This window comes from Xiphophorus couchianus, chromosome 3 (genome assembly GCF_001444195.1).
Source record: "Xiphophorus couchianus chromosome 3, X_couchianus-1.0, whole genome shotgun sequence".
Classification (NCBI taxonomy): domain Eukaryota; kingdom Metazoa; phylum Chordata; class Actinopteri; order Cyprinodontiformes; family Poeciliidae; genus Xiphophorus; species Xiphophorus couchianus.
In genome coordinates this window covers 1,144,081-1,156,020 of record NC_040230.1, presented here as the reverse complement: position 1 = coordinate 1,156,020, position 11,940 = coordinate 1,144,081, and the positions used below count along the sequence as shown (strand labels likewise).

Sequence of the window (11,940 nt, the reverse complement as noted above, 5' to 3'; positions counted from 1 at the left end):
CGTGAGTTTGAGAATAGCTTATTCCAAAGATTACAACAACTCTCAGGAATTTCTCACTCACGCACCACTCCCTATCATCCTCAGTGCAATCCAGTGGAACGACTGAACCGCACGCTTCTCCAGATGTTGCGCACCTTACAAGAGGAGAAAAAGAGTGAATGGAAAGATCATCTGCCACAAATCGTGCATGCATATAATTGCACGAGGCACGAAGCGACAGGATACTCGCCTTTCTTCCTATTGTATGGCAGGGCACCACGTCTACCAGTCGATTTGCTCTTTGGCACCAGGAGAGAGACTGAAAACTGCAACCATCAAACCTTTGTTAAAACGTGGGCTGAAAGGATGCGTGTGGCATACCAAATAGCTGCCAACAACAGTCAAAAGTCTTCAGCTAAAGGCAAAAAGCAATATGACAGACGTGCCACAGGTGTCGCTCTCCAGGCAGGTGATAGAGTCCTGGTTAAAAATCTCTCGGAACGGGGAGGTCCAGGTAAACTCCGTTCATACTGGGAGCAGGCGGTGTACCGCGTGATTGAAAGAATGGGGGATGGACCGGTCTATAAAGTGCAGCCAGAGAGAGGTAACAAAACCATGCGTGTGCTTCACAGAAACCTACTGCTGCCTGTCAACGACCTACCTCTGGAGGATGAACTTCCTGTGAGAGAACGGACAAAACGGAAAAGTAAGCAACAAACTGAAAGATGTGAGAATGAACCTGAAATGCATGACTCTGATGAAGAAGAAGAAGAAGAAGAAGAAGAAGAAGAAGAAGAAGAAGAGTTTACTTACCATTATAACCTCCGGAACAGAATCCCGTGTTATGGATTTGTAAACCCACAACAACTACAGTCAAACCAAACTCAAAATCTTGAACAAGGACACGTGACAAGACAGAACCCAGAAAATCAAAATAATCTGCGTGCAACAGCTGAAGAGTTCTGTCCCTCTGAAAGAGAAACAACTGTCAGTAAAAGAAATGCTGCTGAAACTGGAGAAAGATCTGAAATGTGTGAAAGAGATCCGGATCAGATGGAGATGGATGAAACCAGAGTGGAAAATGATATACGGAGATCAGAGAGAAGAGGGAGACCAACAGAAAGACTAACATATGAGACACTTGGCCAGCCATCATATAGCTGTTGGAGTGCAGGTGTTAGTCCATTGCTGTTCAACCAACCCTTCCCAATGACTCCTGGTCTACTGCCATTTCCCTATATTCCATATTCACATCCACATGTGTATCAGCAGTACACTCCCATACAGTGAGACATCACACAAGAAATTGTTAATGTCAGGAGACATTTTTTTTTTAAGTGAGGGAGAGTGTAGAGGGGTGGAAAAACAAGTTATTAGTGAATAAAAACCAAGAAGTAGAAAAATAGGCACCCCAACATTATTTTTCATTTTGTATTTTTAATTTTTGTAATAAGTTAGATAGTTTTGTTTAATTTCGTCCGTGCAATTCCGCGCGCGGCCGCTAGGGACGCTGTCGCGTTGGTGGTATAGAAAGGACTGAGCACACAAGAAGAATAAATCTTCCTGTTATGCTGGCAAAAGCTTAACGTGTGTGCCTCATCTTTTCTATACCACAGCACCACACGTTGAGGGAAGACCATCACCTACATTACCCTCAGCCCTCCAAGGTTGCGGGGTAACAGCATCACAGGTGGAGGAGGACATGAGGAACATTATAGTGACAAAAATTTATTTAACAAATCAGGCTGTTGGATTTGGAATTGAAAATGTGACCTTAGTGATGCAGAACTTATGTTAACATTTTTATTATGGAAAATATTTACAGGAAAGCCATTCAAATATCTGTCCTCGGCACTAGAACCTTCAGCTCAATTTAATTTTTACATGACATATTCTATAATGCCCTTTGATACTGTATTTATGTTTACATCTCATTTTGTTCCTGAATGTTTCCCGTTTGAAATGGTTTTTGGGGAATGTGAAAATTTGATGAGAGGAAATGGAAATCCTTCGTAAACAATCTTCACTCACTTCAAATTAACCAAAATTAATGTCTGACTACTTGAAGAATTCAACAGACCTCAAACTTTATTCCACTGAAAGTTTATAAAACAGCCAAGTCAATTAGCGCTTTAAAATTTACCTGGAAATATTGCAGGGGAAGCTCAGCGCAGTAAAGTTTTAACGTTAGCTATTAGTGCTAAGCTAAATCGTAGCTCGTGAATAGTTTCTCTGGATTCTTGTCCTGATAAAGTTGATCTAAGGTAATGAGTAGTTTCTCTGGATTCTAAGTTTGTTCTAATTAGTGAAATGTTCAGACATTTTATTCTACAATTCTGCAAAATCTAATTCACAACCAGAAATTCTGATTTACAAAATATTTGTCTGGATTTAGTGTCCAAATGGAGTGCTGCAGCTCCTTTCTGCTGCAGCACGAATTAATGGCAGAAGATGTTAATCAGCTGTCAGCCCAGCGGCTGCTAAATAGAGAAGCAAAGAAACAAACCAATGTTTGCTGTGGGTAATAAACTAAGAACGTTTTTAAAATGATTCATTTCTTTTTATCGGTGTTGATTTTGAAACTTTCATGACTCGCCGACTGCAGTCAGACTTCTCACATGGTCACCATGGCAACTCCGCTCTGGTTTATTACCTCGTGTGGATTTTTATGTGCTGCGATAACGTGTAGCTGTCTCTGAAAAGTTTTCCACACGTCTCACAGAAATACGGTTTCTCTCCGGTGTGGGTTCTCCTGTGTTTGTCTAATGTTCCCTTCCGTCCGAACCTTTTCCCACATTCTTCACACGCATGTGGCCTCTCCGCCGTGTGGACACTGGTGTGACTGCGCAAAGCGGAGTTGTTGGGGAAACTTTTCCCACACGCCTCACAGTGGTACTGTTTCTCTCTGGTGTGGGTTCTGGTGTGAACTGATAAGTAGCAGCTCTGCCTGAATCGTTTCCCACAGATCTCACAAATCTAAGGTTTCTCACCTGTGTGGATTAGCACATGTCGTTTTAAGCAATCGTTGGTTCTGAATCTTTTTCCACACATTTTACAAACAAACTGATTCTCTCCAGTGTGAACTCGTGTGTGAGCCGTCAGTTTGGCTCTACACACAAACGTTTTCCCACAGTGGGAACACTGCAGAGGTTTCTGATCTGATTCTGTGTCGCTCCGACTCCCTGAGACGGGTGAGGTGTCTGCTTCACTGCTGGTTCTTCTGAGCTGGTTCCGGTTTGGCTCGGATTCACTTTGGTCTTGTTCCTCGTTAGCAGCGGTCAAAATAACGGCCTTGGTCTCCTGGTTCAGTTCAAGCTGGTTTTCGGCCTGACTGCAGCGTGGATTCTTCTCTTCCTCTTTGATCTGTGGAGGTTCTGGTTCCTCCTGGTCCAGTCTGGAAATATTCTCCTGTTTTATAAGCTGAGTATCCAAGATAACGTCCCGTTGGCCTGGAGACAAAAGAAGAAGAAAAGCGAGTTTAGTGAGAAGCTACTTCATTTGCTGTATGAGAAAGGCTGCCACCAACTGGTTCAGTCAGGAATTACATGTATTTGACTTTGTTTTTATGGGATGGCATTAGGGCCAAAATTAAGACCAGCGCGCCAAGCAGTGGCTACTTTCTTGTAGCAGGAGGCTACATCCCATCTGAAGCTAGCTGCTGTCTGATTAACGATCGGACGACGTTGGCAGATGACAGGAATAGTCATCTATGCTAGCCTTGAGACAGCGAGTAACATTTTATTTATTTATTCCGAACATGATAGAAGTATAAAATCACACACGAGTAAGAAATGAAAAAGACATATTTTTGTACAAAAATCTTAATGTGCTTGAAAAGGAGTAGGAAGATGTAAGAAAGTTATGAACTCCTACCCCAAAAACTCACTATATTTTCAGATGATCCCACATTATTAAAATAAATTAAGAAAATGACATAGGTTAATTCATTTTTCATTTTATCTGGGTTTACATGTCTAAGTATATACATCCATACATCCATATCCACCCACTCATATGCGTTAGCCTCAATTTACACATTAGTGCTAATTCTCACCCATATTTCTATTCCTTGTGAAAATTACTTCCTTATATTTCCTCTTAAATTGTATAAAATTTTGACTTTGTTTTAACTCCTCATTTAACTTGTTCCATGAATTGAAATTCAAAAGCTCTTTCTTGATGTTAAACTACGAATCCTTAAGTTTGAGTTTAGCTTTTATCCTCCTTCTGTTTCATAAAACTTGCTCTCTATGAGCTCAGGCTGCAGATTATTAGACGCCTTAAACAGAATTTCAGCAATTTTTAATCCCACCAGCTCTTCAATTTTAATAATTCTAGATTTTAAGAATAACGGGTTTTGGTCTCATAATGACCAACATTATGATTCTTTCGGCTCGGTTCTGCAGGAAACTCAGTGGCTGTAAAGAGCTTTTGTAATTAATTCCCCACACTAATATGTTAAATATGTAAAAAAAAAAATCAGAGATTTATAAAGAATATGAAGTGATTTATTATTTAGAAGATGTTTGGCTTTAGCCAGGATTGATTTGCTTCTACTGAGTTTATTCAGTAAATGTTTAATTTGAGGTTTCCAACTGATTCTGTCATTTATTACACCGAGAAACTTATGAACATAAACTCTTTCTAGAGTTACACCCTCTGTCTGAACTTGAATTTTAATATTTTTGTAAGTTTCCAAAAACGATGATTTTAATCTTGTTCAAATTTAGTGGTAATTTATTGTTGTCAAACTATTTCTTTAATTTCCTGGTTTCTGAGGCGACTATGGATGGACAGAAGTTGTTGTAAGTTTTCACCAGAGACAAATTTTAATACATTAGAAACTTTGCTTATGTAGTTTATATACAAATTAAATCAAACTGGTCCCAGTTCTGACCCTTGAGGTTCCCCACATACAATCTCCAGACAATCAGATTCAATGTCTCCCATTTTCACAAATTGTTTTCTGCTCTTTAAATAACTCCTCATCCAGTTCAAACTACATAAAGTTCTAATTTTTAAATGAAGATATCAAAGTTTTCTTTAGATCTATGAAAACCCCTACAGATAATTTCTTACTATCTGTTGCTTTGGTAATTTACGGCTGGTGATGTTGACCGATTTACTCTGAATCCATTCTGACTGCTGCTAAGTAGTGAATGTCTTTCTATGAACTTTTTAGTCTCTTCTTAAAACGTTTTTCTAGGATTTTAGAGACCAGAGGGAGAAGAGAGACAGACCTGTAATTAGTGATTATTGCCAGTTTTATACATTGGTTTGATCTTTGCTGTCTTCATTTTGTTGGGAAATTGTCCCGTTTGGAATGATAAATTACAAATGTAAGTTAATGTTTAGAAATTCAATCAATCACCTTTTTAATGGTTTTCATGTTTCATGTTTTATAAATTCCCTAAAATGTTGTTTTAATCAAATCCGAGGCCATGGTCTTGAGCCGGAAAAGGGTAGAGTGCCTTCTCCGGGTCAGGGGGGGTGTCCTGCCCCAAGTGGAGGAGTTTAAGTATCTCGGGATCTTGTTCACGAATGGGGGAAGAAGGGAGCGGGAGATCGACAGGCGGATTGGCGCAGCGTCTGCCATCAAGCGGGCGCTGTACCGGTCCGTCGTGGTGAAGAGAGAGCTGAGCCAAAAAGCGAAGCTCTCGATTTACCGGTCGATCTACGTTCCCACCCTCATCTATGGTCATGAGCTTTGGGTCATGACCGAAAGAACGAGATCGCGGATACAAGCGGCCGAAATGGGTTTTCTCCGTAGGGTGGCTGGGCTCTCCCTTAGAGATAGGGTGAGAAGCTCAGTCATCCGGGAGGGACTCAGAGTAGAGCCGCTGCTCCTTCACATCGAGAGGAGCCAGTTGAGGTGGCTTGGGCATCTGGTCAGGATGCCTCCTGGACGCCTCCCTGGTGAGGTGTTCCGGGCACGTCCCACCGGGAGGAGGCCCCGGGGAAGACCCAGGACACGCTGGAGGGACTATGTCTCTCGGCTGGCCTGGGAACGCCTCGGGATTCCCCCGGAGGAGCTAGAAGAAGTGGCTGGGGAGAGGGAAGTCTGGGCCTCCCTTCTGAAGCTGCTACCCCCGCGACCCGACCTCGGATAAGCGGAAGAAGATGGATGGATATTGTTTTTTTTCTGTACATGCGTTTTGTTTTCCTTTTGTGATCCACTGCTCATTTTTCTGCTTTTCACCTTATTTTCCTTAACTGGACAGTTATTTTTATCATATAGTAATTTAATTATTCAGAAAAAATCTTCATATGCTGAATAGTTTATTCTACAAATTAATATCCAGTCATGTGGATGACTCTTCTGATCGAACCATCTGAACTGCCTTCTGGTGTTTTACAGACTGTGAACACTGGTAAATAACCAGTTAAATCATTTATTAATATTATAAATATTATGTTATATATTCCCCCGGGCCTGGTGATTTTAGACTGCACCTGGTTTAGATCAATGTTGAAATCCTCACAGATAAATGCAACGTTTTGATGAACTTTTCTACATTTTTCTTCCATCCAGTTATTTCTAATATATAATATTTCTATAGTTCATCCAGGTGCAGCTCATAAAGACATTCTTCAGTTTTTCCAGGAGTATTTCTATAGTCACACATTCAATAACATCCTCCATGACAGTTGACATGGTTTCTATCGTCTTATGCTAATCTCACGGGATTGCCTGCTTCTTTAGCACAGATGCGCTAGCATTAGCCTTGGGTAGCTAGTGTTGGAGTTTTACTTTTTTCCTTAAAAATCTTTATCAAAAAAACTTTGGCATGGTTCGACAGTAGATGTAAACTGGCTGCTACAATCTGGTTCAGGATATCAAATGGTGAGATTCATGTTTGAATCCGTCCCTTTCTAAATAGTTTGGTACAATTCCTGTAAGCGCCGTGCATTAGATGAAATATGAAATATTGAGTTTATTGTAATCCAATGAAACACCAAGTACAAACATATTGTGCTTTTAAAAATTAGTTTGTGAATGTTCAATAAGGAAGGGAGAAAGAAAGAAAAGAGCCATAATAGTACATTAACATTTTTGGTGTAGAATAATTTAGTCCATGTTTGGATTTAAAGAATTAATTTCAGCTCCGTATAATTTAATATTCCTATATGCTTCAGGACCTGGACAACTTCTGTTTCTGGATTTTCCCACAGAACTCACACTTGTTTGGTTTTCCCTGTTCGTCCGTAGGAGTCCGGTTCTGCTCCTCTTTAATATCCGGAGGTTCTGGTTCCTCCTGGTCCAGACCAGACTCCTCCTGTTTCAGAACCCTCTCCTGTTTGCAGACACGTTGCTGTTGGACGTCTGCAGGGAAAAAATAAGATCTTTTTCACCAGTCGGTCTGAATATCATCTGTGTAGCAAGTGTGTAAAACTGGTTATATTTCACCTCAAATCCATCCTCATTACCTGTGTATATTTGTTTTTCTTAGTTTTTGAATTGCATTTTATTTTGGCGGAGAAGCTTTTATTTTCTTGTTTCCTGTCTCCTCGTCATATCCTGTGTGTTCGCGCTGCCCTCCTCAGTTCGCGCCAAGCTGCGCTGGGGAGAGGTAAGCGTACAAAGCTGTCCTCTGTTTGTGTATTAAAGTATTCAAAATGTCCTTAAAAGTATGTTTGCCAAACTCACAAGTTGTTATATGTTGTTCCCCAACTGTTTTATGTTTAGCGCAGCACTGTACTGGGTACTTAATTCCCACGTTAATGACATTTATTGAGTTTACCGTGCCAATGTGGTCATTTTTGTTCTTTTGATTGGTTAAGGTGTGTGTGGGAAAGCCAGAGCCCAAGAACTGGAGTGCTGATATATTCTTGTTTTAAACAGAATAAACCTGCCCTACTGCTGCAATACGCCCCGGTCTCCTCGTCTCCTGGTTCCCTTTGCCGATTACACACAACGCAGAGTTCATACAACAGATGAGTCGGATGTGAGCGGCTACATCTGCAGGTTGGGAATATTCAAACCAAACAGCAGTTTTAGTTCAGTTTCTATAATTTCTTTTTCATTTTCCTTTAAGCAGACAGACTTTCCTGTTATCAATAATTGTCCAGGATTCCTGGAATCTTTCAGTTTCTCTGTGGTTCAGTTCCTGTTTTCTCCTTCTTGTCTTCTTCTCTTTTTTAAGTTTAGTTTGAAGCAATGAAGTGTATTTGTTTGATGTAGTTATACAGAACATCATTTAAAATTTAAAGTACATTTTAATACAAACTCCAGGTGTAACGCAAGTTGAGTTTTTCCCTCTACTGAATTTCTACTAGGATCAGTCATTCTAACTAAAGAAAGACTGATCCTTTAGTCATTCTTTAGTTAGAATGACTGAAGGATCAGTCTATAGTCTGATCCTCGCTACCATAGCAGCAGATCTAGACATATCTATATGCTATAGATATTTCTATAGCAGTCAGAAACATCTGGTAACCTGAAACCTGATGGATGATGCTGAAGAAAGGATAAAAACTGAACTCTGTTGTATTCCCGCGAGATCTGGTCGTCTTTACGTGAGTGGAAACATGGCTGACGTGACCTGCCTGAGGAGCTTCAACTCTCCACCACTGAACTTCTCGCAGCAGAAACTGAAGCTGAGATTTTCTGCTGGGTGGGAGAAATGCCTCCATGTTGTTTCTGTGTGAAAGTCCCAGCGGTCCTTCCGGTGTTAGCGCTTCATACCTGTTCGGTGGAGCAGAACCCGAACTTCCAGGTTTAGAACCGGATCCATCTCTGCGTGAATAAACTCGGTGAAGCTTTCTGCACCGCAGCATGTCCATCACAGCTTCCTGCTCTGAAAACGAAGAGTCCTCCTTCCTTCGACTGCCTGCCTCCTCTGTTTGCTCCGCCCACACAGCTCGTCTTTCGCTGCCATGTTGTGAGTGGCAAGCTCGCCTTAGCTAGCAAAACCAGTCTGGCTATTAACCGTGAAATTCAAATTTAATATGAATTTCGTATGACTATACATATAAACAAATCGTTTAAAAATCTGAAGAAAAAATGAAATTAAAAGCAAACATTAAAAATTTTTTTTTTAAAATAGCAAACGGCATAACTGTAGATTCGATTCCATACACATTTTAAATTACGACAAAAGTTTTTTTTTAATGAGAAAAGTTCATTTTTTTTCAAAGTTTTATTCTTGAAATACATTTTTTTCAAATTTTATTTTTGAAGTACACTATTTTCTTTGCTTACAATAATACTGGAACAAATTTATCTCCAGAAATGAAAAAATTAGCTTGTTTTTTTAATGTGGCTTTCGATTTACGGGTCGATCTACGTTCCAAACCTCATCTATGGTCGTGACCGAAAGAACCAGATCACGGATACAAGCGGATGAAATGGGTTTTCTCTGCAGGGTGGCTGGGCTCTCCCTTAGAGAGAGAAGCTCAGTCATCCAGGAGGGACTCAGAGTAGAGCCGCTGCTCCTTCACACCGAGAGGAGCCAGTTGAGGAGCATCTGGTCAGGATGCCTCCTGGACGCCTCCTTGGTGAGGAGTTCAGGTCCCACCAGGAGGAAGGGAAAACGATGTCTCTCGGCTGGCCTGGGAACGCCTTGGGATTCCCCCGGAGGAGCTGGAACAAGAGGCCGGGGAGGGAAGTCTGGGCCTCCTTACTTAGGCTGCTGACCTCGTGACCCGACCCCTGATGGGATAGGATGGGATGGGATGGATGGATGGATGGATGGATGGATTAGCAGAAGCAATGCTAATGGATGATTTATTAGCACAATAATAATTTATTGAGTCTTTTTTACTTTCAGATGTCTCTAAACTAACAGAACAGCAAAGCTTGTGTATGAACAAGAGGTCTCACTTTGACAAAAACTGTAGATTTGTGTCTGAATCTGCTGAATTTCGGCTAAAGCATGTTTGTTTTATATATAGTGAAGTTACTCAAGTGAATATAAGAAGTATGGTGTAGTATAACTACTCCTAAAGGTACATTTTCTTCTCCAAACTGTTACACAAGTAAAAGTAATTAGTTACTATCCATCTTTAACCAATGATTCAGATTTATCTTCTGGCCATTTCCTGAATGTTTCCGTTTTTCTGTTTTTCAGCCAATTCTGACTCTCCAGGCCAAGTTCTGGTCCTGTTGGGTTTCTCTGTAACAAAGAAAGACGATTAAAATATTAACATGTGATTTCTAAGATACAGGTGGAACGCAGATGATGTGATGCTTTTCTTTAAAGTCTTAAATTTAATAAATCAGACTGACCTATCGCGACAGTTCTCAGGTTTTAATGTAAAACTTTAGTCATCAATACTCTTAAAAAATAGAATAGAAATAGTAAATCCAGTTTATTTTTATAACACCAACACCTCAGAAGACATGAGAACAAACAGACCCCATTTATATAAAAAGACAAATAGAATCAGATCAGTCCAACCAAATACAAAGATTTAAATTCAAAAACAAACATTTCATTTGGGTCCAAGTTAGGATATAATACATTCATCTTCAGATTATTATGCTAATGTGGCTAAAATGTTGTCTATCCGGAGTATTCACCCATCCTGGTGTCATAATTACCCTGAATTTAAAACAGCTGTTTTAGCATCATGGCTGAACAATGATCCCATATCAATAACTGGTAACCATCAGATGCTAACTGGTATCGTTGCTAACAGAAATCCCGTCTGGATGGATCAGCATTGATCAGACATTAGCAACGACTTTAAGTCCAAACCCAAACGTCCCACTAAGGTTTGGTTCAAGCTGCTTCACCAACACGGCTCCTCATGCGAGTGAAATCATTTATTACACAATAAAACCGAGTGTAGTGGCAGCATCGTCATGGAAACGATGGCTGTTAGTGGAAAAGAGCCGCCAGAGACAGCAGCAGAGAGCTGATTAGCAGCGATCGGTCGGTTATTGATCTGCAGCTGCTGTTGTCGCTCTCAGACTTGAGCTGTCTGATGTCGACCATCTGCAAAAGAATGAAACGTGATGTCATCATCATCATCGGAAAAACAATGAGACAAGCAGCAGCACCTGATCCCATTCATTATGGAGCTAAAATGGTCTCAATATTTACTAATGAACACACCTGACTCACATTTATTTGTGATGCAAACAAAAATATATCTTGATTCACCAAATGCTTCTGTTTTTATTTTTTAAACAAACTTTATCGACACCAATTTAGCTCCATACTAATGAATTTGTGTGTGAATTCAGACTCTCCTGACTTGGCTCAATCTTCAAATTTCTCCTGTTGCTTAAGTTTTATGTTGTTCAACTATTAATGTTAATCATGCAACTATCAACACAAGCTAGCAAGCTACGCTAACGAGCTACTAATTTACTAATTTATAAATATTTAAAATCTAAATATTCAGTTTAAACAAATCAGACCGGAAACACGTGGAAGCTGCGTTTTTATTGAGAATCTATTGTCTTTACCGTAGTGGTCGATTCTGGAGAAGTCTGAAAGAGAAAGAAAATATGTTTTTAAAATGAACCACTTGGATAAAACAAAAACACTTTTCTGTCAAAATAAATGCGATATTTTCATGTTGCACACTCTGCTGGGTGATTTCTCCCTCTGCTCAGATCTGACAGTTTTCTGGTTTAGACAATTTATTTAGAATGATTTTTAACATTGCAGCCAGCAGGTGTCGCCGTTGTTCTCTCATTGGAAACTGTTAATCTGTAAACATATTTTTCCAGGTTGTGCATTTTAAAGCAGATTTACTTCTTTTCATCAAACAAACTTTACAGAAACTTTCTGCACCTAAATCTGAAATGTTTCTATTTACTGAATTAAAAGTGAGTAAAAACGGAAGCAGGATAAGAGCCCATCTCCAGTTTTGACTTGATTTGGATATTTCTGATAGATCATCTTTTAACAAATAAATCATTCTTAAATAAAATTTGTTTAGACTTCAAGTTGTAAAAGATTTCCTTTGTATCTACTGCAGCTAAAGAGGAAAGTACTGGATGATAAT

At 39.9% G+C, this 11,940-nt stretch overlaps 1 protein-coding gene across 1 annotated transcript; it reads right to left on the bottom strand.

Moving 5' to 3' along the window:
* Window positions 1–2,049: 2,049 nt before the first annotated feature.
* LOC114141596 (zinc finger protein 2-like) lies at window positions 2,050–8,796 on the bottom strand. Its single transcript, XM_028012229.1, has 3 exons — window positions 8,666–8,796; window positions 7,160–7,303; window positions 2,050–3,428 (listed from the first exon to the last, which is right to left on the bottom strand). Exons 1-3 carry the CDS (start codon window positions 8,712–8,714, stop codon window positions 2,956–2,958), a joined length of 666 nt encoding a protein of 221 aa, XP_027868030.1. The 5' UTR covers window positions 8,715–8,796; the 3' UTR covers window positions 2,050–2,955.
* Window positions 8,797–11,940: the final 3,144 nt, after the last annotated feature.